General features: G+C 40.3%; 1 protein-coding gene across 14 annotated transcripts in view; it reads left to right on the plus strand.

Moving 5' to 3' along the window:
- LOC118855502 (UDP-glucuronosyltransferase 2A1-like) overlaps positions 1 to 27,190 on the plus strand; it is a 350,735-nt gene that overhangs the window by 288,566 nt on the left and 34,979 nt on the right. The window contains exons 1-2 of one of the 14 annotated variants that reach the window (XM_036765606.1): positions 21,954 to 22,457; positions 25,426 to 25,660. The exons of 7 other annotated variants lie outside the window; for them this stretch is intronic. In XM_036765606.1, the coding sequence (XP_036621501.1) occupies positions 21,969 to 22,457; positions 25,426 to 25,660 (724 nt within the window). In that variant the 5' untranslated portion in view covers positions 21,954 to 21,968. Of the gene's footprint in view, positions 1 to 1,665; positions 2,376 to 7,117; positions 7,857 to 13,024; positions 13,764 to 21,953; positions 22,458 to 24,906; positions 25,661 to 27,190 lie in introns of those variants that run through there. 6 more of the 14 variants (XM_036765612.1, XM_036765618.1, XM_036765613.1 and 3 more) reach the window with 6 other exon arrangements.

A 27,190-nucleotide genomic window follows, 5' to 3' on the forward strand; every position in this document is an offset into this window, starting at 1 on the left:
CTTCTACAACTTACAAGATCAGGTTGTCTTGGGTATTGTTTAGAGGTCTAAACAAAAATGCATCCCAACCAGTTGGGAAAGTAGGAGGACTGTTGAAGGCCATGAAGCTAGGAGAAAAAACCTGAGAGAAGTTAGTGCCTTAGCTTTCTTAACCAAAAGAATAGATCTGGACAGGGGTGGGGGAACTGCAACCTTTTAGGTACTTGGGTGCTACATTTTGATTGAGTCCAAGTTTTACAGAACAAATCCTTTTATTAAGGGGATTTGTTCTGCGAAGTTTGAGTTAAGCCAAAAGGCCACACCAGATGGCCCAGAGGGCCACAGGTAACCCACGCTTGGATCAGAATTTTAGAGCAAGAATCACCATCAAACAGGAAAAAGAAAACTATTCCTTGGTGGAAGAAGTATGCACTGGAAATTTCATAAGCTTTGATGTAGGGCATATTAGCTGACAATCCAGAACATGGTTCTCAAAGGTAGAACTTTTTTATCCCACCCTACAAGCATTTATTGCAGATTTCAAATTTTAGTCTTGCCATACCTCCAACTACAATTCACAAAGAGAGGGTGTGGAATGGTTGCACCAGCTACATAACACCATTCTGTGTGTGCATACATTAGTACAGTATCCTTTTCAGAATCCCTGTCATTTTGTAGCACGCACAAAACACGACTCCAACTCTTTAAGGATACAACCCAAAAGGGGTACCTGATGCATGAGCTCCAAGGAAGGGGGTGGTAAACCCAATGGAACAAGAAATGTGAGCTAGTTCAATTGTGTCCAACAATATGAGGAATAACTACAGAGACCACCCTATGTGTGAGGCCAGATGCCCTTTGGAATCATGGAAGAGTCTCTGAAAGCCCAGTAAGACAAAGCCAAATCACATACATTTCTAGCAGAATTTCAGGTACAGCTAGAACAGGAGATTATAATTAATGAGATAACTTGGGATTTTTGGAAGAAGTTATACCCAAATATAGTCCATGAACGCAAGCCCATGATAATCAAGGGAAGACTATCAGGCCCAGGCATTAAGGCCACAAGGTTTGAAACAATAGAGGAAGAATTTCCAGAAAGAGCAGCCCCAGTGGGATCAGAAATTGACCTTCACTGGATCCCAACCCCCCTAACCCAGTAACAGCTACAGAAGGATGTTAAAAATTCATCAGCAATTTTTCTCTGGCATAGCAAGGAGCCAGGACTCCACTTGGACATTCAAGGACAAATACAATAGAGACACCTTCACCATTCATGCCCTTTCACTATGAAATATGCTCCTGTTTAAAAAAAAGATAAAAAAAAGTAAATAGAGTTATCATTTCAAACCTGAGTAAATAAAACCATTCCACAGTCCCTGACAAGGCCTCTAGATTGGAGGGGCAACAAAGAAGGTGAATGTTCAACTTTGTTTGGACTGAAAACTTTTGTGCAATTGGCTAAATGTCATCCTTTGACACTAAAGTCCACGCCATGCATTGACCTCTGGGCAAATTGACCTCCCTTTGTCCATCAGTAACTATGACTAATGATTGCCTTTTTGGATGAAGGCATGACAGATCCCAATTACATTTTAACTTCTTTGTCAATTCCTTTCATGATATAAGCCATAGCATAGGAGGAAGCTCGTGATTCTGAAAAGGCCTAACCATGAGATCTGAGAAGTGGGTTTCAGTGTTTTTGTTGCTGCAGCTCTGCTGCTTTACCTGTGGGTCCTGTGGGAAGGTGCTGGTATGGCCTATGGAGTATAGTCATTGGATAAATATGAAGACCATTCTAGATGAGCTGGCACAGAGGGGCCATGAGGTCACTGTACTGGCATCTACAGCTTCCGTTCTTATTGAACGGACCAATGCATCTCTTCTCAACTTTGAGGTTTATCCGGGGCCATTCATAAAAGAAGATGTTGTTACTTATTTTGACAAATGGATTAAGGAATGGGCATATGAAATGCCAAGACATTCACCTTGGGAGTATGCTACAAAGATGCAAGCTATATTTTTTGAATATTCAAAGGTTTTCAAACAGCTTTGTGAGAGTGTTGTTTTGAACAAGAAGCTTATGAAGACATTGAAGGAAGCCAGACATGATGTTATTTTTTCAGATGCACTTACTCCTTGTGGTGAGCTCATAGCTGAGGTCCTGGGAATACCTAATGTCTATACTCTGCGGTTCACTGCTGGCAATACTTATGAAAAATACTGTGGAGGACTCCCTTCCCCCCCTTCCTATGTGCCTGTGGTCTTGACAGAATTGAATGACAAGATGACATTCATGGAGAGGGTGAAAAATATGCTTTACTTCCTTTATTTTGACTTTTGGTTTCAGACTTTTGATGTGAAGGATTGGAATCAGTTTTACACTGATGTCTTAGGTAAGCCTGGGGTTCCTTAATGGTATACAGGTCAGGAATATACAGCCACTCCACAATTTTTTTATATATCTGAAGGTAAATTGGTTGGTGTTTAAAGGTATTAAGACCCTTTGTTTACTTATTGCTGGTAAGAAATGGAATTTGTGATTAACAATGTTACTTAGTTAAATATGAAATATAGGTGACTGCCCTGTAACTGTAACTTTATGAGCTAAATCTAAATCTTTAAGGCTGAAAAATATGTTCATAGAAATAAGAACTAAATACCATTATTTGGGGGAGGAGAGTGCTTTTTCTTAATTTGGTACTGGGTATTCCTATGTATGTGGCCTAAGCTGAAGGTACATTGGTCACTCAAGAGCTAGAATCTTAGCTGATTGGCATGGAAGCTTTGACCTTCTCAGTTTGTTACAGGTTTGTGCAGTACCTACAGAATGGATGAGGATAGTGGCAGGACCCGTGACTTCACTAGTACAGGAAACTCCAGGAAACCGCTCTAGCAATGTTTCTTCTCTGGAACTTAAAGAGTTCAAGGCACCTAGAACAAAGTGACTTCTGGGCTGAAGCAGCCCAGAATGTGCAGCCTGTATGTGCCAGAGGAGAGGCTTGAGCATAGGGCTTCCGGTCTTCAATGCTGATTCTCTCCATACCATGTAACACTGCCTATGTAGTAAACAGGGGAAATTTGGCACTTATCAGTCTTCAAAAACCAGGAAAAAGAATGAGAAAATGATTCTGCAGGATTGTCTTGGTTATTGTTTAAATTCTATACACAAATATTTTCCAAGCAGTGAGGAAAGGATGAGGGTTGTTGAAGGCCATGAAGCTAGGAGAGATTCCTTACCTGGGAGAAGCTAGTGGCTCAGCTTTCTCACCTGAAGGAATAGATTAGCAATTTGGAGCAAGAATCAGCCTCAAATAGGAAAAAGAAAATTACTCCTTGCTAGAAGAAGTATAGACTCAGGATTTCATAAACTTTGATGTGAGGAATTTTAGCTGAAAACTCAGAACATGGTTCTCAAATGTAGAATTTTTTTAATCGCACCCTTTAAGCATTCATTACAGATCTTCAAATTCTAGAATTGCCATACTTCCATCTACAATCCACAAAGAGAAGGTGTGGAATGGTTTCACCAACTACTTAAGGCCATTCTGCATGGGCATGCACTAACAGAATGTTCTTTTCAGACTCCCTGTCATAATGTAGTACCTACAAAACATGACTCTAACTCTTTAGGGATGCAGCCCAAAAGGGGAGCCTGCTGTATTGGCTCTAGTGAAAGGGGTGGTAGACCCAATGGAACAAGAAATGTGAGCTAGTTTGAGCCTTTCCAACAATGTGGGGAATAACTACAGAGACAACCCTATGTGTGAGGCCACATGCCCTTTGGAGTCATGGAAAAGTGTCTGAAAGCCCAGTAACACAAAGCCTAATCACAGGCATTTCTGGCAGAATGTCAAGTACACTTAGAACAGGAGATTGTTATTAATGAGATCACTTGGGATGTTGGGAAGGGGCTACTTCCAAATAAGGTATGAGGTCGTAGTCCATGAACTCAAGCCCATGATAATCAAGGGAAGACTATCAGGCACAGATATTGAAGGCCACAAGGTTTGAAGCAATAGAGAAAGTGTTTCCAACAACTGCCCCAATGGGATCAGAAATTGGCCTTTACGGAACCCCAACCCCTCTAACCCAGTAACAACTACAGAAAGGTGTCTTAAAAATTAACAGCAGTTTCTCTCTGGCATAGCAAGGAACCAATGCTAGTTAGTCACTTCATCTGGACATTCAAGGACAAAGACAATCAAGACACTTTCACCATTCACACCCTTTCACTATGAAATATGCTCCTGTTAAAAAAAAAGGGAATGCAGTTATCTTTTAAAACCTAAGTGAAACCATTCCACAGTTCATGAAGGAGCCTCTTGATTAGAGTGGCAAAAAAGAAGGTGAATGTTTAACTTTATTTTGTGCAATTAGCTAAATGTCCTCCTTTGACACTAAAGTCCATTCCATGTATTGACCCCTTATCCAATCAGCCTCCCTTTTTCCATCAGTAACGATGACTAAGGATTTTCTTTCTTGATAAGGAATTGACTGATCTCAATTACATTTTAACATCTTTGCCAGTTCCTTTCACGATACAACCCATATCAACTTAGAGGAGGAAGTTAAAGAATCCCAAAAAGGTGCAAGTATGAGGGCTGAGAAATGGGCTGCAGCACTTTTGCTGGTGCAGCTCTGCTGCTTTAGCTGTGGGTCCTGTGGGAAGGTCTTAGTGTGGCCTATAGATCATAGTCACTGGATAAATATAAAGACCATCCTGGATGAGCTGGCACAGAGGGGCCATAAAATCACTGTACTGCAGCTTCCATTCTTATTGATCCTACCCAGGCATCTCTTCTCAACTTTGAGGTTTATCCTGGGCCATTCAGGAAAGAACATGTTCTTATTCATTCTGAGAAAAGGATTTGGGAATGGGTTAATGAGCTGCCAAGACTTTCACCTTGGGAGTATGCCACAAAGATGCAAGCTGTATTTTTTGAATATTCGAAGGTTGTCAAACAGCTTTGTGAGAGTGTTGTTTTGAACAAGAAGCTTATGAAGACATTGAAGGAAGCCAGACATGATGATGCTGTTTCAGATGCTTTTGGTCCTTGTGGGGAACTCATAGCTGATGTTCTTGGAATACCTATTGTCTATACTCTTCGGTTTACTACTGGCAATACTTTTGAAAATACTTTTGAGGACTCCCATTCCCGCTTTCCTATGTGCCTGTGGTCTTGGCATAGTTAAATGACAAGATGACATTCATGGAGAGGGTGAAAAATATGCTTTTCTTCCTTTCTTTTGACTTTTGGTTTCAGAATTTTGATGTGAAGGATTGGAATCAGTTTTACAATGTTAGGTAAGCCTGCGGTTGATTAATGCTTTACATGTCAGGACTATACAGTCACTCCACAATTTTTTCTGTATCTGAACTTGAATAGGTTGGTATTTAAAGTTATGAGGATCCTTTGTTTACTTATTGCTGATAAGAACATGAATTTGTCTTTAACAATATGACTTAGTTACCTATGAAATATAGGTAAATGCCCTATAACTGAAACTTTGTGAGCTAAACTGTGATCTTTAAAGTAGAAAAATAGATTCAGAGAAATAAGAGCTAAATACCATCATTTGAGGTCTTAGAGTGTTTTTTTTAATTTGATATTAGTTCTTCCTATATGTGTGGCTTAACTTGAGGGTTCACTGACCACTCCTGAGCCAGTGCCTTAGCTGATTGGCATGGAAGCTTTGACCTTCTCAGTTTGTTACAGGTTTGGGCAGTACCTGCAGAATGGATGAGGATAGTGGCAGCACCTGTGACTTCACTAGCACAGGAAACTCCAGGAAACCCCCCCCCCCAGCAATGTTTCTTCTCTGGAACTTAAAGAGTTCAAGGCACCTAGAACAAAGTGACTTCTGGGCTGAAGCAGCCTGGAATGTGCAGCCTATATGTGCCAGAGGAGAAGCTCGAGCATAGGGCTTCCTATCTTCAAGGCTGAATCTCTCCATACCATATAACACTGCCTACATAGTAAACAGGGGAAATTTGGCACTTGTCAGTCTTCCAAAACCAGGAAAAAAAATGAGAAAATGATTCTACAAGTTACAAGGCCAGGTTGTCTTGGTTATTGTTTAAATTCTATGCAAAAATACTTCCCAAGCACTAATTATGAGGATTGTAGAAGGCCATGAAGCTTAGAGATATTTCTTACCTGGGAGAAGCTAGTGGCTTAGCTAGAATCACCATCAAACAGGAAAAAGAAAATAACTCCTTGTTGGAAGAAATATATACTCAGAATTTCATAAACTTTGATGCAGGGCTCCTTAGGTGACAACTCAGAACATGGTTCTCAAAAGTGGAACTTTTTTTTAATCTCACCCTTTAAGCATTCATTACAGGTCTTCAAATTCTAGTAGGGCCATATTTCCATCTACAATTCACAAACAGAAGGTGTGGAATGATTCCACCAACTACTTACGGCCATTCCATGTGTGCGTGCACTAATAGAATGTCCTTTCGTAATGTTGTACCTACAAAACATGACTCCAACTCTTTACGATTTTGGTCCTTCTGTCCTTTGGTCCTTTGGTCCCAGCTCATAGCTGAGGCAGCTCAGAAGGGGTGCCTGATGTATTAGCTCCAGTGAAGGGGGTGGGCAGATCCAATGGAACAAGAAATGTCAGCTAGTACGAATATTTCCAATAATGTAAGGAACAACTACAGAGACCACCCTATGTGTGAGGTCAGATGCCCTTTAGAATCATGAAAAACTGTCTGAAAGCCCAGTAGGACAAAGACAATCAAGATACCTTCACCATTCCTGCCCTTTCATTAGGAAATATACTCCGTTTAAAGGAAAAAAGGAATGGAGCTATCTTTCAAAACTTAAGTAAGTAAAACCATTCCGCAGTGCCTGAAGAAGAATCTTGAATAGAGTGGCAACAAAAGTCAAAGTTCAATTTTGTTTGAACTGAAGACATTTGTGCAATTAGCTAAAGTCCTCCTCTGACACTAAAATCCATGCCATGCATTGATCTCTTATCCAATCAGAACTCCCTTTCTCCATCGGTAACTATGACTAAGGATTTTCTTTTGTGATAATGAATTGACCAACCTCAATTACGTTTTAACTACTTTGTCAATTCCCTTCATGATATAACTCCAAGCATACAAGGAAGCTCGTGATTCTGAAAAGGCCCAGCCATGAGGTCTGAGAAGTGGGCTGCAGCTCTTTTGTTGCTCCAGCTCTGTTGCTTTAGCTGTGGGTCCTGTGGGAAGGTCCTGGTATGGCCTACGGAGTTTAGTCACTGGATAAATATGAAGACTATCCTGGATGAGCTTGCACAGAGGGACCATGAGGTCACTGTACTGACATCTGCAGCTGCCATTCTTATTGAGCCGAACAATGCATCTCTTCTCAACTTTGAGGTTTATCCTGGGCCATTCACAAAAGAAGATTTTCTTACTTATTTTGACAAATTGATTAAGGAATGGGCATATGAAATGCCAAGACATTCACCTTGGGAGTATGCTACAAAGTTGCAAGCTTTATTTTTTGAATTTTCAAAGGTTCTCAAACAGCTATGTGAGAGTGTTGTTTTGAACAAGAAGCTTGTGAAGACATTGAAGGAAGCCAGATACGATGTTGTTGTGTCAGATGCTGTTTGTCCTTGTGGAGAGCTCATAGCTGAGGTCCTTGGAATACCTATTGTCTATACTCTTCGGTTTACTCCTGGCAATATTTATGAAAAACACTGTGGAGGACTCCCTTCCCCACCTTCCTATGTGCCTGTGGTCTTGACAGAATTGACTGACAAGATGACATTCATGGAGAGGGTGAAAAATATGCTTTTCTTCCTTTCTTTTGACTTTTGGTTTCAGACTTTTGATGTGAAGGATTGGAATCAGTTCTACAGTGATGTCTTAGGTAAGCCTGGGGTTACTTACTGCTTTATATGTCAGGACTATATAGCCACTCCACAATTTTTTACATGTCTGAACTTAAATAATATGGTGTTTAAAGTTATGAGGATCCTTTATTTACTTATTGCTGATAAGAAATACAATTTGTCTTTAACAATATGACTTAGTTACCTATGAAATGTAGGTAAATGCCCTATAACAGAAACTTTGTGAGCCGAAGTCTGAATCTTAAAAGCAGGAAAATAGGTTCATAGAAATAAGAGCTAAATACCATTATTTGGGAAAGGAGAGATTTTTTTAATTTGATATTGGTTATTTCTATGTATGTGGCTTAACCAGAGGGTACACGGCCACTCATGAGCCAGTGCCTTAGCTGATTGGTGTGGAAGCTTTGACCTTCTCAGTTTGTTACAGGTTTGCTCAGTACCTACAGAATGAATGAGGATAGTGGCAGGACCTGTGACTTCACTAGTACAATAAACTTCAGGAAACCCCATCTAGCAATGCCACTTCTCTGGAACTTCAAGAGTTGAAGGCACCTATAGCAAAGTGACTTCTAGGCTGAAGCAGTCTTGAATGTGTAGCAGTATGTGCAAGAGGAAGGCCTTGAGCATAGGGCTTACTATCTTCAAGGCTGGTTCTCTCCATACCATGTGACACTGCCTATATAGTAAACAAGGAAAATTTGGCACTTGTTGGTCCTCAAATACCAGGAAAAAGAATGAGAAAATGATTCTATAAGTTACAAGGTCAGGTTGTCTTGGTTATTGTTCAGAGGTCTATGCAAAAATACTTTCCAAGCAGTTGGGAAAGTATGAGGGTTGTTGAAGGCCATGAAACTAGGAGAGATTCCTTACTTGGGAGAAGCTAGTGGCTCAGCTTTCTCACCTGAAGGAATAGATTCAGGAATTTGGAGCAAGAATCACCATCAAACAGGAAAAGGAAAACTACTCCTTGGTGGAAGAACTATAGACTCAGGCTTTCATGAACTTTAATGCAGGGCATGTTAGCTGACAAATCAGAATATAGTTCTCAAAAGTAGAATTTTTTTTAATCTCACCCTTTATGCATTTATTGCACATCTTCAAATTCCAGAATTGCCATACTTCCATCTACAATTCACAAACAGAAAGTGGGGAATGGTTCCATCAACTTCTTAAGGCCATTCTATGTGTGTGTATGCGGTAATAGAATGTCCTTTTCAGACTTCCTGTAATATTGTTGTACCTACAAAACATGACTCCAGCTCTTTAGGATTTTGGTCCTTTTAGTGAGCTCATAGCTGAGGCCGCCCTAAATGGGCACCTGATGTATTAGCTTTAGAGAAGGGGGTGGGCAGACCCAATGGAAAAAGAAATGTGAGCTAGTATGAATACTTCCAACAATGTAAGGAACAACTACAGACACCACCGTATGTGTGAGGTCAGATGCCGTTTGGAATCATGGAAAAGTGTCTGAAAGCCCAGTAAGACAAAGCCTAATCACATACATTTCTGGCAGAATGTCAAGTACAGCTGGAACAGGAGATTGTTATTAATGAGTTCACTTGGGAGGTTGGGAAAAGGCTGTTCCCAAGTATTAGATATCAGGTCATAGCCCCTGAACTCCAGCTGATGATAATCAAGGGAAGACTCTCAGGACCAAGTATTAGAGGCCATAAGGTTTGAATCAATAGAGGAAGTGTTTCCAACAGCTGTCCCAATGGAATCAGAAGTTGGCCTTCATGGGACCCCAACCCCTCTAACCCAGTAACAACTTCAGAAGGGTGTCTTAAAAATTAACAGCAGTTTTAATCTGGCATACCAAGGAGCCAGTGCTAGTTCGTCACTTCACCTGGACATTCAAGGACAAAGAAAATCAAGACACTTTCACCATTTATACCCTTTCACTATGAAATATGCTCCTCTGAAAAAAAAGAAAATGTAGTTATCTTTTAAAAGCTGGGTAAGTGAAACCATTCCATAGTTCATGAAGGAGCCTCTTGATTAGAGTGGCAACAAAGAAGGTGAATGTTTAATTTTGTTTTGTGCAATTAGCTAAATGTCGTCCTTTGACACTAAAGTCCATTCCATGTATTGACCTCTTATCCAATCAGCCTCCCTTTTCCCTTCAGTAACGATGACTAAGGATTTTCTTTTTGATAAGGAATTGACCAATCTCAATTACATTTTAACATCATTGCCAGTTCCTTTCACGATACAACCCATATCAACTTAGAGGAGAAAGTTAAAGAATCCCAAAAAGGTACAAGTATGAGGGCTGAGAAATGGGCTGCAGCACTTTTGCTGGTGCAGCTCTGCTGCTTTAGCTGTGGGTCCTGTGGGAAGGTCTTAGTGTGGCCTATAGATCATAGTCACTGGATAAATATAAAGACCATCCTGGATGAGCTGGCACAGAGGGGCCATAAAATCACTGTACTGCAGCTTCCATTCTTATTGATCCTACCCAGGCATCTCTTCTCAACTTTGAGGTTTATCCTGGGCCATTCAGGAAAGAACATGTTCTTATTCATTCTGAGAAAAGGATTTGGGAATGGGTTAACGAGCTGCCAAGACTTTCACCTTGGGAGTGTGCCACAAAGATGCAAGCTGTATTTTTTGAATATTCGAAGGTTGTCAAACAGCTTTGTGAGAGTGTTGTTTTGAACAAGAAGCTTATGAAGACATTGAAGGAAGCCAGACATGATGATGCTGGTTCAGATGCTTTTGGTCCTTGTGGGGAACTCATAGCTGATGTCCTTGGAATACCTATTGTCTATACTCTTCGGTTTACTACTGGCAATACTTTTGAAAATACTTTTGAGGACTCCCATCCCCACTTTCCTATGTGCCTGTGGTCTTGGCATAGTTAAATGACAAGATGACATTCATGGAGAGGGTGAAAAATATGCTTTTCTTCCTTTCTTTTGACTTTTGGTTTCAGAATTTTGATGTGAAGGATTGGAATCAGTTTTACAATGTTAGGTAAGCCTGCGGTTGATTAATGCTTTACATGTCAGGACTATACAGTCACTCCACAATTTTTTCTGTATCTGAACTTGAATAGGTTGGTATTTAAAGTTATGAGGATCCTTTGTTTACTTATTGCTGATAAGAACATGAATTTGTCTTTAACAATATGACTTAGTTACCTATGAAATATAGGTAAATGCCCTATAACTGAAACTTTGTGAGCTAAACTGTGATCTTTAAAGTAGAAAAATAGATTCAGAGAAATAAGAGCTAAATACCATCATTTGAGGTCTTAGAGTGTTTTTTTTTAATTTGATATTAGTTCTTCCTATATGTGTGGCTTAACTTGAGGGTTCACTGACCACTCCTGAGCCAGTGCCTTAGCTGATTGGCATGGAAGCTTTGACCTTCTCAGTTTGTTACAGGTTTGGGCAGTACCTGCAGAATGGATGAGGATAGTGGCAGCACCTGTGACTTCACTAGCACAGGAAACTCCAGGAAACCCCCCCCCCCCAGCAATGTTTCTTCTCTGGAACTTAAAGAGTTCAAGGCACCTAGAACAAAGTGACTTCTGGGCTGAAGCAGCCTGGAATGTGCAGCCTATATGTGCCAGAGGAGAAGCTCGAGCATAGGGCTTCCTATCTTCAAGGCTGAATCTCTCCATACCATATAACACTGCCTACATAGTAAACAGGGGAAATTTGGCACTTGTCAGTCTTCCAAAACCAGGAAAAAAAATGAGAAAATGATTCTACAAGTTACAAGGCCAGGTTGTCTTGGTTATTGTTTAAATTCTATGCAAAAATACTTCCCAAGCACTAATTATGAGGATTGTAGAAGGCCATGAAGCTCAGAGAGATTTCTTACCTGGGAGAAGTTAGTGGCTTAGCTAGAATCACCATCAAACAGGAAAAAGAAAATAACTCCTTGTTGGAAGAAATATATACTCAGAATTTCATAAACTTTGATGCAGGGCTCCTTAGGTGACAACTCAGAACATGGTTCTCAAAAGTGGAACTTTTTTTTAATCTCACCCTTTAAGCATTCATTACAGGTCTTCAAATTCTAGTAGGGCCATATTTCCATCTACAATTCACAAACAGAAGGTGTGGAATGATTCCACCAACTACTTACGGCCATTCCATGTGTGCGTGCACTAATAGAATGTCCTTTCGTAATGTTGTACCTACAAAACATGACTCCAACTCTTTACGATTTTGGTCCTTCTGTCCTTTGGTCCTTTGGTCCCAGCTCATAGCTGAGGCAGCTCAGAAGGGGTGCCTGATGTATTAGCTCCAGTGAAGGGGGTGGGCAGATCCAATGGAACAAGAAATGTCAGCTAGTACGAATATTTCCAATAATGTAAGGAACAACTACAGAGACCACCCTATGTGTGAGGTCAGATGCCCTTTAGAATCATGAAAAACTGTCTGAAAGCCCAGTAGGACAAAGCCTAATCACAAACATTTCTGGTAGAATGTCAAGTACAGCTGGAACAGGAGATTGTTATTCATGAGATCTCTTGGGACGTTGGGAAAAGTCTATTCCCAAATATGAGATATCAAGTCATAGTCCATGAACTCAAGCCCATGATAATCAAGGGAAGACTATCAGACCCAGGCCTTAAAAGCCACAAGGTTTAAAGCAATAGAGGAAGACTTTCCAACAAGAACTCCACCAGTGGGATCCGAAATTGGCTTTCATTTGCCCCAACACCCCTAACCCATAAACAATTACAGAATGATGTCTTAAAAATTCATCAGCAAATTTTCTCTGGTATAGCAAGGAGCCAATGCTAGTCACTCCATTGGGACATTCAAGGACAAAGACAATCAAGATACCTTCACCATTCATGCCCTTTCACTAGGAAATATACTCCGTTTAAAGAAAAAAAGGAAATGGAGCTATCTTTCAAAACTTAAGTAAGTAAAACCATTCCGCAGTGCCTGAAGAAGAATCTTGAATAGAGTGGCAATAAAAGTCAAAGTTCAATTTTGTTTGAACTGAAGACCTTTGTGCAATTAGCTAAAGTCCTTCTCTGACACTAAAATCCATGCCATGCATTGACCTCTTATCCAATCAGAACTCCCTTTCTCCATTGGTAACTATGACTGAGGATTTTCTTTTGTGATAATGAATTGACCAATCTCAGTTACATTTTAACTACTTTGTCAATTCCCTTCATGATATAACCCCAAGCATACAAGGAAGCTCGTGATTCTGAAAAGGCCCAGCCATGAGGTCTGAGAAGTGGGCTGCAGCTCTTTTGTTGCTCCAGCTCTGTTGCTTTAGCTGTGGGTCCTGTGGGAAGGTCCTGGTATGGCCTACGGAGTTTAGTCACTGGATAAATATGAAGACTATCCTGGATGAGCTTGCACAGAGGGACCATGAGGTCACTGTACTGACATCTGCAGCTGCCATTCTTATTGAGCCGAACAATGCATCTCTTCTCAACTTTGAGGTTTATCCTGGGCCATTCACAAAAGAAGATTTTCTTACTTATTTTGACAAATTGATTAAGGAATGGGCATATGAAATGCCAAGACATTCACCTTGGGAGTACGCTCAAAAGGTGCACGCTTTATTTTTTGAATTTTCAAAGGTTCTCAAACAGCTATGTGAGAGTATTGTTTTGAACAAAAAGCTTGTGAAGACATTGAAGGAAGCCAGATACGATGTTGTTGTTTCAGATGCTGCTTGTCCTTGTGGAGAGCTCATAGCTGAGGTCCTTGGAATACCTATTGTCTATACTCTTCGGTTTACTCCTGGCAATACTTATGAAAAATACTGTGGAGGACTCCCTTCCCCACCTTCCTATGTGCCTGTGATCTTGACAGAATTGACTGACAAGATGACATTCATGGAGAGGGTGAAAAATATGCTTTTCTTCCTTTCTTTTGACTTTTGGTTTCAGAATTTTGATGTGAAGGATTGGAATCAGTTTTACAGTGATGTCTTAGGTAAGCCTGGGGTTACTTAATGCTTTATATGTCAGGACTATATAGCCACTCCACAATTTTTTGCATATCTGAACTTAAATAATATGGTGTTTAAAGTTATGAGGATCCTTTATTTACTTATTGCTGATAAGAAATACAATTTGTCTTTAACAATATGACTTAGTTACCTATGAAATGTAGGTAAATGCCCTATAACAGAAACTTTGTGAGCCGAAGTCTGAATCTTAAAAGCAGGAAAATAGGTTCATAGAAATAAGAGCTAAATACCATTATTTGGGAAAGGAGAGATTTTTTTAATTTGATATTGGTTATTCCTATGTATGTGGCTTAACCAGAGGGTACACGGCCACTCATGAGCCAGTGCCTTAGCTAATTGGTGTGGAAGCTTTGACCTTCTCAGTTTGTTACAGGTTTGCTCAGTACCTACAGAATGAATGAGGATAGTGGCAGGACCTGTGACTTCACTAGTACAATAAACTTCAAGAAACCCCAACTAGCAATGCCACTTCTCTGGAATTTCAAGAGTTGAAGGCACCTATAGCAAAGTAACTTCTAGGCTGAAGCAGTCTTGAATGTATAGCAGTGTGCAAGAGGAAGGCCTTGAGCATAGGGCTTCCTATCTTCAAGGCTGGTTCTCTCCATACCATGTGACACTGCCTATATAGTAAACAAGGAAAATTTGGCACTTGTTGGTCCTCAAATACCAGGAAAAAGAATGAGAAAATGATTCTATAAGTTACAAGGTCAGGTTGTCTTGGTTATTGTTCAGAGGTCTATGCAAAAATACTTTCCAAGCAGTTGGGAAAGTATGAGGGTTGTTGAAGGCCATGAAACTAGGAGAGATTCCTTACTTGGGAGAAGCTAGTGGCTCAGCTTTCTCACCTGAAGGAATAGATTCAGGAATTTGGAGCAAGAATCACCATCAAACAGGAAAAGGAAAACTAGTCCTTGGTGGAAGAACTATAGACTCAGGATTTCATGAACTTTAATGCAGGGCATGTTAGCTGACAAATCAGAATATAGTTCTCAAAAGTAGAATTTTTTTTAATCTCACCCTTTATGCATTTATTGCACATCTTCAAATTCCAGAATTGCCATACTTCCATCTACAATTCACAAACAGAAAGTGGGGAATGGTTCCATCAACTTCTTAAGGCCATTCTATGTGTGTGTATGCGGTAATAGAATGTCCTTTTCAGACTTCCTGTCATATTGTAGTACCTACAAAACATGACTCCAGCTCTTTAGGATTTTGGTCCTTTTAGTGAGCTCATAGCTGAGGCCGCCCTAAATGGGCACCTGATGTATTAGCTTCAGAGAAGGGGGTGGGCAGACCCAATGGAAAAAGAAATGTGAGCTAGTATGAATACTTCCAACAATGTAAGGAACAACTACAGACACCACCGTATGTGTGAGGTCAGATGCCGTTTGGAATCATGGAAAAGTGTCTGAAAGCCCAGTAAGACAAAGCCTAATCACATACATTTCTGGCAGAATGTCAAGTACAGCTGGAACAGGAGATTGTTATTAATGAGTTCACTTGGGAGGTTGGGAAAAGGCTGTTCCCGAGTATTAGATATCAGGTCATAGCCCCTGAACTCCAGCTGATGATAATCAAGGGAAGACTCTCAGGACCAAGTATTAGAGGCCATAAGGTTTGAATCAATAGAGGAAGTGTTTCCAACAGCTGTCCCAATGGAATCAGAAGTTGGCCTTCATGGGACCCCAACCCCTCTAACCCAGTAACAACTTCAGAAGGGTGTCTTAAAAATTAACAGCAGTTTTAATCTGGCATACCAAGGAGCCAGTGCTAGTTAGTCACTTCACCTGGACATTCAAGGACAAAGACAATCAAGACACTTTCACCATTTATACCCTTTCACTATGAAATATGCTCCTCTTAAAAAAAAGAAAATGTAGTTATCTTTTAAAAGCTGAGTAAGTGAAACCATTCCATAGTTCATGAAGGAGCCTCTTGATTAGAGTGGCAACAAAGAAGGTGAATGTTTAACTTTGTTTTGTGCGATTAGCTAAATGTCATCCTTTGACACTAAAGTCCATGCTATATATTGACCTCTTATCCAATCAGTCCCCCTTTTCCCTTCAGTAACGATGACTAAGGATTTTCTTTTTGATAAGGAATTGACCGATCTCAATTACATTTTAACTTCTTTGTCAATTCCTTTCATGATACAACCAATAGGACCTTATAGTAAGAAGACAGTGATTATAAAAAGGCCCAGCCATGAGGTCTGAGAAGTGGGCTGCAGCTCTTTTGTTGCTACAGCTCTGCTGCTTTAGCTGTGGGTCCTGTGGGAAGATCCTGGTATGGCCTATGGAGTATAGTCATTGGATAAATATGAAGACCATTCTAGATGAGCTGGCACGGAGGGGCCATGAGGTAACTGTACTGTTATCTACAGCTGCCATTCTTATTGATCCTACCGAAGCATCTCTTCTCAACTTTGAGGTTTATCCTGGGCCATTCACAAAAGAAGATTTTCTTACTATGTCTGATGCAATGATGGAGGAATACTTGTATGAGCTGCCAAGACTTTCACCTTGGGAGTATGCTACAAAGATGCAAGATTTATTTTTTAAATTTTCAAAGGTTTTCAAAAATCTTTGTGAGAGTGCTGTTTTGAACAAAAAGCTTATGAAAACATTGAAGGAAGCCAGATACGATGTTGTTGTTTCAGATGCTTTTAGTCTTTGTGGGGAGCTCATAGCTGAGGTCCTTGGAATACCTATTGTCTATACTCTTCGGTTTACTCCTGGCAATACTTATGAAAAATACTGTGGAGGACTCCCTTCCCCACCTTCCTATGTGCCTGTGGTCTTCACAGAATTGACTGACAAGATGACATTCATGGAGAGGGTGAAAAATATGCTTTTCTTCCTTTATTTTGACTTTTGGTTTCAGAATTATGATGTGAAGGATTGGAATCAGTTTTACAGTGATGTCTTAGGTAAGCCTGGGGTTGCTTAATGCTTTATATGTCAGGACTATATAGCCACTCCACAATTTTTTGCATATCTGAACTTAAATAATATGGTGTTTAAAGTTATGAGGATCCTTTATTTACTTATTGCTGATAAGAAATACAATTTGTCTTTAACAATATGACTTAGTTACCTATGAAATGTAGGTAAATGCCCTATAACAGAAACTTTGTGAGCCAAAGTCTGAATCTTAAAAGCAGGAAAATAGGTTCATAGAAATAAGAGCTAAATACCATTATTTGGGAAAGGAGAGATTTTTTTAATTTGATATTGGTTATTCCTATGTATGTGGCTTAACCAGAGGGTACACGGCCACTCATGAGCCAGTGCCTTAGCTGATTGGTGTGGAAGCTTTGACCTTCTCAGTTTGTTACAGGTTTGCTCAGTACCTACAGAATGAATGAGGATAGTGGCAGGACCTGTGACTTCACTAGTACAATAAACTTCAGGAAACCCCAACTAGCAATGCCACTTCTCTGGAATTTCAAGAGTTGAAGGCACCTATAGCAAAGTAACTTCTAGGCTGAAGCAGTCTTGAATGTATAGCAGTGTGCAAGAGGAAGGCCTTGAGCATAGGGCTTCCTATCTTCAAGGCTGGTTCTCTCCATACCATGTGACACTGCCTATATAGTAAACAAGGAAAATTTGGCACTTGTTGGTCCTCAAATACCAGGAAAAAGAATGAGAAAATGATTCTATAAGTTACAAGGTCAGGTTGTCTTGGTTATTGTTCAGAGGTCTATGCAAAAATACTTTCCAAGCAGTTGGGAAAGTATGAGGGTTGTTGAAGGCCATGAAACTAGGAGAGATTCCTTACTTGGGAGAAGCTAGTGGCTCAGCTTTCTCACCTGAAGGAATAGATTCAGGAATTTGGAGCAAGAATCACCATCAAACAGGAAAAGGAAAACTAGTCCTTGGTGGAAGAACTATAGACTCAGGATTTCATGAACTTTAATGCAGGGCATGTTAGCTGACAAATCAGAATATAGTTCTCAAAAGTAGAATTTTTTTTAATCTCACCCTTTATGCATTTATTGCACATCTTCAAATTCCAGAATTGCCATACTTCCATCTACAATTCACAAACAGAAAGTGGGGAATGGTTCCATCAACTTCTTAAGGCCATTCTATGTGTGTGTATGCGGTAATAGAATGTCCTTTTCAGACTTCCTGTCATATTGTTGTACCTACAAAACATGACTCCAGCTCTTTAGGATTTTGGTCCTTTTAGTGAGCTCATAGCTGAGGCCGCCCTAAATGGGCACCTGATGTATTAGCTTCAGAGAAGGGGGTGGGCAGACCCAATGGAAAAAGAAATGTGAGCTAGTATGAATACTTCCAACAATGTAAGGAACAACTACAGACACCACCGTATGTGTGAGGTCAGATGCCGTTTGGAATCATGGAAAAGTGTCTGAAAGCCCAGTAAGACAAAGCCTAATCACATACATTTCTGGCAGAATGTCAAGTACAGCTGGAACAGGAGATTGTTATTAATGAGTTCACTTGGGAGGTTGGGAAAAGGCTGTTCCCGAGTATTAGATATCAGGTCATAGCTCCTGAACTCCAGCTGATGACAATCAAGGGAAGACTCTCAGGACCAAGTATTAGAGGCCATAAGGTTTGAATCAATAGAGGAAGTGTTTCCAACAACAGCTATCCCAATGGAATCAGAAGTTGGCTTTCATGGGACCCCAACCCCTCTAACCCAGTAACAACTTCAGAAGGGTGTCTTAAAAATTAACAGCAGTTTTAATCTGGCATACCAAGGAGCCAATGCTAGTTAGTCACTTCATCTGGACATTCAAGGACAAAGACAATCAAGACACTTTCACCATTTATACCCTTTCACTATGAAATATGCTCCTGTTAGAAAAAAAAAGGAAATGTAGTTATCTTTTAAAAGCTGAGTAAGTGAAACCATTCCATAGTTTATGAAGGAGCCTCTTGATTAGAGTGGCAAAAAAAGGTAAATGTTTAACTTTGTATTGTGCAGTTAGCTAAATGTCGTCCTTTGACACTAAAGTCCATGCTATATTGACCTCTTATCCAATCAGCCTCCCTTTTCCCTTCAGTAACGGTGACTAAGAATTTTCTTTTTGATAAGGATTTGACTGATCTCAATTACATTTTAACTTCTTTTTCAATTCCTTTCATGATATAACCGATAGGACCTTATAGTGGGAAGACAGTGATTATAAAAAGGCCCAGCCATGAGGTCTGAGAAGTGGGCTGCAGCTCTTTTGTTGCTACAGCTCTGCTGTTTTAGCTGTGGGTCCTGTGGGAAGATCCTGGTATGGCCTATGAAGTATAGTCATTGGATAAATATGAAGACCATTCTAGATGAGCTGGCATGGAGGGGCCATGAGGTAACTGTACTGTTATCTACAGCTGCCATTGTTATTGATCCTACCGAAGCATCTCTTCTCAACTTTGAGGTTTATCCGGGGCCATTCATGAAAGATTTTCTTACTATGTCTGATGCAATGATGGAGGAATACTTGTATGAGCTGCCAAGACTTTCACCTTGGGAGTATGCTACAAAGATGCAAGATTTATTTTTTAAATTTTCAAAGGTTTTCAAAAATCTTTGTGAGAGTGCTGTTTTGAACAAAAAGCTTATGAAGACATTGAAGGAAGCCAGATACGATGTTGTTGTTTCAGATGCTTTTGGTCTTGTGGCGAACTTATAGCTGAGGTCCTTGGAATACCTATTGTCTATACTCTTCAGTTTACGGCTGGCAATACTTATGAAAAATACTGTGGAGGACTCCCTTCCCCACCTTCCTATGTGCCTGTGGTCTTGACAGAATTGACTGACAAGATGACATTCATGGAGAGGGTGAAAAATATGCTTTACTTCCTTTATTTTGACTTTTGGTTTCAGAATTATGATGTGAAGGATTGGAATCAGTTTTACAGTGATATGTTAGGTAAGCCTGGCATTCCTTAATGCTTAGCCTATCGGGACTATACAGCCACTCCACAATTTTTTATATATCTGTAGGTAAATGAATTGGTGTTTAAACTTATGATGATCCTTTGTTTGCTTATTGCTGATAAGAAACGGAATTGGTCCTTAACATTATGACACAGTTAACTATGAAACATAGGTAACTGCCCTCTAACTTAAACTTTGTGAGGTAAAGTTTGAATCTTTAAAGCAGAAAATCGGTTCATAAAAATAAGAGCTAAATACCATTATTTGGGACAGGAGAGGTTTTTTTTATTTTGATACTGGTTATTCCTAAGTATATGGCTTAACCTGAGGGTACACTGGCCACTCATGAGCCAGTGCCTTAGTTGGTTGTCATGGAAGCTTTAGGCTTCTCAGTTTTTTACGGGTTTGGGCAGTACCTGCAGAATGGATGAGGATACTGGCAGGAACTGTGACTTCAGTAGTACAGGAAACTCCAGGAAACCCCCTCTAGCAATGTTTCTTCTCAGGAACTTAAAGAGTTTAAGTCACCTAGAACAAAGTGACATCTGGGCTGAAGCAGCCTGGAATGTGCAGCCTCTATGTGCCAGAGGAGGGGCTTGAGCATAGGGCTTCCTATCTTCAAGGCCGATTCTCTCCATACCATGTAACACTGCCTACGTAGTAAACAGGGGAAATTTGGCACTTGTCAGTCTTCAAAAGCCAGGAAAAAGAATGAGAAAATGATTCTACAAGTTACAAGTTCTGGTTGTCTTGTTTATTGTTTAGAGGTCTATGCAAAAATACTTTCCGAGCAGTTGGGAATGTATGAGGGTTGTTGAAGGGCATGAAACTAGGAGAGATTCCTCACCAGGGAGAAGCTAGTGGCTCAGCTTTCTCACCTGAAGCAATAGATTCAGAATTTGAAGCAAGAATCACCATCAAACAGGAAAAGGAAAACTAGTCCTTGGTGGAAGAACTATAGACTCAGGATTTCATGAACTTTAATGCAGGGCATGTTGGCTGACAAATCAGAATATAGTTCTCAAAAGTAGAACTTTTTTAATCTCACCCATTAAGCATTCATCATACATCTTCAAATTCCAGAATTGCCATACTTCCATCTACAATTCACAAACAGAAAGTGTGGAATGGTTCCACCAATTACTTAAGGCCATTCTGTGTGTGCATGCACTAATAGAATGTCCTTTTCCGACTCCCTGTCATATTGTAATACCTACAAAACATGACTCCAACTCTTTAGGACTTTGGTCCTTGTGGTAAGCTCATAGCTGAGGCAGCCCAGAAGGGTTGCCTGATGTATTAGCTCCAGTGAAGGGAGTGGGAAGATCCAATGGAAAAAGAAATGTGAGCTAGTATGAGTATTTCCAACAATGTGAAGAACAACTACAGAGACCACCCTATGTGTGAGGCCAGATGCCCTTTGGAATCATGGAAAATTGTCTGAAAGCCCAGTAAGACAAAACCTAATCAAAAATATTTCTGGTAGAATGTCAAGTACAGCTAGAACAGGAGATTATTATTAATGAGATCACTTGGGATATTGGGAAAAGATCTTCCCAAATATTACATACCAGGTCTTACTCCATAAACTCCAACTGATGATAATCAAGGGAAGATTCTTAGGCCCAGGTGTTAAAGGCAACAAGATTTGAAACACTAGAGGGAGAATTTCCAACAAGAGCTCCCCCAATGGGACCAAACTTGACACTGGATCCCAACCCCACCTGACCCAGTAACAATTACATAAGGATGTCTTAAAAATTTATCAGCAATTTTTGTCTGGCATAGCAAGGAGCCAATGCTACTCACTTACTCCATCTAGGCACTCAAGGACAAAAACAATCAAGACATGTTCACCATTCATGCCCTTTCACTATGAAATATGCTCCTGCTTAAAAAAAAGATAAAAAAAAGTAAATGGAGTTACCTTTTCAAACTTGAGTAAATAAAACCATTCCATAGTCCCTGACAAGGCCTCTGTATTGGAGCGGCAACAAAGAAGGTGAATGTTCAACTTTGTTTGGACTGAAGACTTTTGTGCAATTGGCTAAATGTCCTCTTCCTTTGGCACTAAAGTCCATGCCATGCATTGACCTCTGGCCAAACTGACCTGCCTTTGTCCATCACTAACTATGACTAATGATTGCCTTTTTGGATGAAGGCATGACAGATCCCAATTACATTTTAACTTCTTTGTCAATTCCTTTCATGATATAAGCCATAGCATAGGAGGAAGCGCGTGATTCTGAAAAGGCCTAACCATGAGATCTGAGAAGTGGGTTTCAGGGTTTTTGTTGCTGCAGCTCTGCTGCTTTAGCTGTGGGTCCTGTGGGAAGGTGCTGGTATGGCCTATGGAGTATAGTCATTGGATAAATATGAAGACCATCCTGGATGAGCTGGCACAGAGGGGCCATGAGGTCACTGTACTGGCATCTACAGCTTCCGTTCTTATTGAACCGACCAATGCATCTCTTGTCAACTTTGAGGTTTATCCGGGGCCATTCATGAAAGAAGATATTGTTACTTATTTTGGCAAATGGATTGGGGAATGGGCATATGAGCTGCCAAGACTTTCACTTTGGGAGTATGCTGCAAAGATGCAGGCTATATATTTTGAATATTCAAAGGTTTTCAAACAGCTTTGTGAGAGTGTTGTTTTGAACAAGAAGCTTATGAAGACACTGAAGGAAGCCAGATACGATGTTATTTTTTCAGATGCACTTACTCCTTGTGGTGAGCTCATAGCTGAGGTCCTTGGAATACCTATTGTCTATACTCTGCGGTTTACTACTGGAAATACTTATGAAAAATACTGTGGAGGACTCCCTTCCCCCCCTTCCTATGTGCCTGTGGTCTTGACAGAATTGAATGACAAGATGACATTCATGGAGAGGGTGAAAAATATGCTTTTCTTCCTTTATTTTGACTTTTGGTTTCAGAATTTTGATGTGAAGGATTGGAATCAGTTTTACAGTGATGTGTTAGGTAAGCCTGGGGTTCCTTAATAAAAAACCTGTCAGGAGTATACAGTCCCTCCACAATTTTTTATGAATCTGATTGTGAATAGGTTGGTATTTAAAGTTATGAGGATCCTTTGTTTACTTATTTTAGATAAGAAGTGGAATTTGTCCTTAACAGTATGACTTAGTTGATTGTGAAACACAGGTAACTGCCCTCTGACTAAAACTTTGTGAGCTAAAGTCTGAATCTCTAAAGCAGAAAAATAGGTTCATGGAAATAAGAGCTAAATACCATTATTTGGGAGAGGAGAGTTTTTTTAATTTAATATTGGTTATTCCTATATATGTGGCTTAACCTGAGGGTGCACTGGCCAATCATGAGCCAGTGCCTTAGCTGGTTGGCATGGATGCTTTGACATTCTCAGTTTTTTACAGGGTTGGGCATTACCAGCAGAATGGATGAGGATAGTGGCAGGACCTTTAACTTCACTAATACCGGAAACTCCAGGCAACCCCCCTCTAGCAATGTTTCTTCTCTGGAACTTAAGGCATTCAAGTCACTGAAGACAAAGTGACTTCTAGGCTGAAGCAGCCTGGAATGTGCAGCCTGTATGTGCCATAGGAAGGCCTTGAGCATAGGGCTTCCTATCTTCTACGCTGGTTCTCTCCATACCATGTGACACAGGCTACATAGTAAACAGGGAAAATTTGGCAGTTGTCGGTCCTCAAAAAAAAAAAGGAAAAAGAATAAGAACATGATTCTATAACTTACAAGTTCAGGTTGTCTTGATTATTGTTTGGAGGTCTATGCAAAAATACTTTCCAATCAGTTGGCAAAGTACGAAGGTTGTTGAAGGCAATGAAACTAGGAGAGATTCCTTACTTGGGAAAAGTTAGTGGCTCAGCTTTCTCACCTGAAGGAATAGATTAGGAATTTGGAGCAAGAATCACCTTCAAACAGAAAAAGGGCAAACGCAATTTGGTGGAAGAAGTATAGACTCAGAATTCCATAAACTTTAATGCAGGGCATTTTAGCTGACAACTCACAATATGGTTCTCAAATGTAGAATTCTTTTTAATCTTAACCTTTATGCATTTATTGCAGATCTTCGAATTCTAGAATTGCCATACTTCCATCCAAAATTCATAAACAGACGGTATGGAATGGTTTCACCAACTGCTTGAGGCCATTCTGTTTGTGCGTGCACTAATAGAATGCCCTTTCAGACTCCCTGTCATATTGTAGTACCTAAAAATATGACTCTAACTCTATAGGACTTTAGTCCTTGTGGTGAGCTCATAGCTGAGGCAGCCCAGAAGGGGTGCCTGATGTATTAGCTCCAGTGAAGCGGATGGGCAGAGCCAATGGAACAAGAATTGTGAGCTAGTATCAGTGTTTCTCACAATGTGAGGAAAAACTACAGAGACCACCCTATGTGTGAGGCCACATGCCCTTTGGAATCATGGAAAAGTGTCTGAAAGCCCAATAAGACAAAGCCAAAATCAAACAATTCTGGCCGAATGTCACGTACAGCTAAAACAGGAGATTGTTATTCATGAGATCACTTGGGATGTTGGGAAGAGATATACCCAAATATCGTCCATGAACTCAAACCCATGATAATCAAGGGAAGGCTATCAGGCCTAGATCTTAAAGGCCACAGGGTTTGAAACAATAGGGGATGAGTTTCCAACAAGAACTCCACCAGTGGGATCCAAAATTGTCTTTCATTTGTCCCAACACCCCTAACCCAATAAACAACTACAGAAGGATGTCTTAAAAATTCATCAGCAATTTTTCTCTTCAATAGCAAGGAGCCAGTGCTAATAAGACACTTCATCTGGACATTCAAGGACAAAGATAATCAAGATACCTTCACCATTCATGCCCTTTCACTAGGAAATATGCTCTATTTAAAGAAAAAAAGGAAATGGAGCTATCTTTCAAAACGTAAGTAAGTAAAACCGTTCCACAGTACCTGAAGAAGAATCTTGAATAGAGTGGCAACAAAGCTGAAGGTTCAACTTTGTTTGAACTGAAGACATTTGTGCAATTAGCTAAATGTCCTCCTTTGACACTAAAGTCCATGCCACGTATAAACTTCTTGCCAAATTGATCTCCCTTTTTCCATCAGTAACTATGACTAACGATTATCTTTTTGGATAAGGGCATGACCGATCTCAGTTACATTTTAACTTCTTTATCAATTCATTTCATGATATAACCCCAAGAATACTAGGAAGCTAGTGATTCTGAAAAGGCACGATCATGAGATCTGAGAAGTGGGTCTCAGCCCTTTTGTTGCTGCAGCTCTGTTGCTTTAGCTGTGGGTCCTGTGGGAAGGTCCTGGTATGGCCTTTGGAGTATAGTCACTGGATGAATATGAAGACTATCCTGGATGAGCTGGCACAGAGGGGCCATGAGGTCACTGTACTGACATCTACAGCTGCCATTCTTATTGATCCTACCGAAGCATCTCTTCTTAACTTTGAGGTTTATCCTGGGCCATTCACGAAAGAATATTTTCTTACTTTTTCTGACAAATGGATTGGGGAATACGTGTATGAACTGCCAAGACTTTCACCTTGGGAGTATGCTACAAAGATGCAAGATTTATTTTTTGAATTTTCAAAGGTTTTCAAACAGCTTTGTGAGAGTGTTGTTTTGAACAAGAAGCTTATGAAGACATTGAAGGAAGCCAGATACGATGTTGTTGTTTCAGATGCTATTGGTCCTTGTGGTGAGCTCATAGCTGAGGTCCTGGGAATACCTATTGTCTATACTTTGCGGTTTACTACTGGCAATACTTATGAAAAATATTGTGGAGGACTCCCTTCCCCCCCATCCTATGTGCCTGTGGTCTTGACAGAATTGAATGACAAGATGACATTCATGGAGAGGGTGAAAAATATGCTTCTCTTCCTTTATTTTGACTTTTGGTTTCAGAATTATGATGTGAAGGATTGGAATCAGTTTTACAGTGATGTCTTAGGTAAGCCTGCAGTTGCTTAATGCTTTATATGTCAGGACTACATAGCCACTCCACAATTTTATATATATATGAACTTGAAAAGTATGGTGTTTAAAGTTATGAGGATCCTTTCTTTAGTTATTGCTGATAAGAACTTGAATTTGTCTTTACCAATATAACGTAGTTAAATATGAAACATAGGTAACTGCCCTATAACTGAAACTTTGTGAGCTAAAGTCTGAATCTTTAAACCAAAAAAAATAGATTCTTAGAAATAAGAGCTAAATACCATTACTTGGGATAGGAGTGATTTTTAGTTTGATATCGGTTATTCCTATTTATGTGGCTTAAGGTGAGGGTACCCTGGCCACTCATGAGCCAGTGCCTTAGCTGATTGGCATCGAAGCTTTGACCTTCTCAGTTTGTTACAAGTTTGCTCAGTACCCACAGAATGAATGAGGATAGTGGCAGGACCTGTGACTTCACTAGCACAGGAAACTCCAGGAAACCCCGTCTAGCAAGGTGTCTTCCCTGGAACTTACAGAGTTCAAGGCAACTGTAACAAAGTGACTTCTGGGCTGAAGCAGCCTGGAATGTGCAGCAATATGTGCAAGAATCATGGCTTGAGCACAGGGCTTCCTGTATTCTAAGCTGGTTCTCTCCGTACCATGTAACACTGCTGACGGAGTAAACAGGGGAAATTTGGCACTTGTTGGTCCTCACCTACCAGGAAAAAGAATGAGAAAATGATTCTACAAGTTACAAGGTCAGGTTGTCTTGGTTATTTTTAGAGGAAAGTATGAGGGTTGCTGAAGGCAATGAAACTACTAAAGGCCATTCTGTTTGTGCATGCAATAGAATGTCCTTTTGAGACTCCCTGTCATATTGTAGTACCTACAAAATGGTGACTCCAACTCTTTAGGGCTTTGGTCCGCGTGGTGAGCTCATAGCTGAGGCAGCCCAGAAGGGGTGCCTGATGTACTAGCTCCAGTGAAGGGGATGGGCAGATGCAATGGAACAAAAAAATGTGAGCTAGTATCAGTGTTTCTCACAATGTAAGGAACAACTACAGAGACCACCCTATGTGTGAGGCCGCGTGCCCTTTGGAATCATGGAAAAGTGTCTGAAAGCCCAGTAAGACAAAGCCAAATTGCAAACAATTCTGGCAGAAAAATACAGCTAGAACAGGAGATTGTTAATAATGAGATCACTTGGGGTGTTGGGACAAGTCTATTCCCAAATATTAGATATCAGGTCATAGTCCATGAACTCAAGCCCATGATAATCAAGTGCAGACTCTCAGGCCCAGGTATTAAAGGCCACCCGGTTTGAAGCAATAGAAGAAGTGTTTCCCATAAGAGCTGCCCTCATGGGATCAGAAATTGGCCTTTACGGAACCCCTCTAACGCCGTAACAACTCCAGAAGGGTGTCTTAAAAATTAACAGCAATTTCTCTCCGGCATAGCAAGGAGCCAGTGCTAGTTAGTCACATCATCTGGACATTCAAGGACAAAGACAATCAAGACACTTTCACTATTCACACTCTTTCAC

The sequence above is a fragment of the Trichosurus vulpecula genome, chromosome 6 (genome assembly GCF_011100635.1).
Source record: "Trichosurus vulpecula isolate mTriVul1 chromosome 6, mTriVul1.pri, whole genome shotgun sequence".
Classification (NCBI taxonomy): domain Eukaryota; kingdom Metazoa; phylum Chordata; class Mammalia; order Diprotodontia; family Phalangeridae; genus Trichosurus; species Trichosurus vulpecula.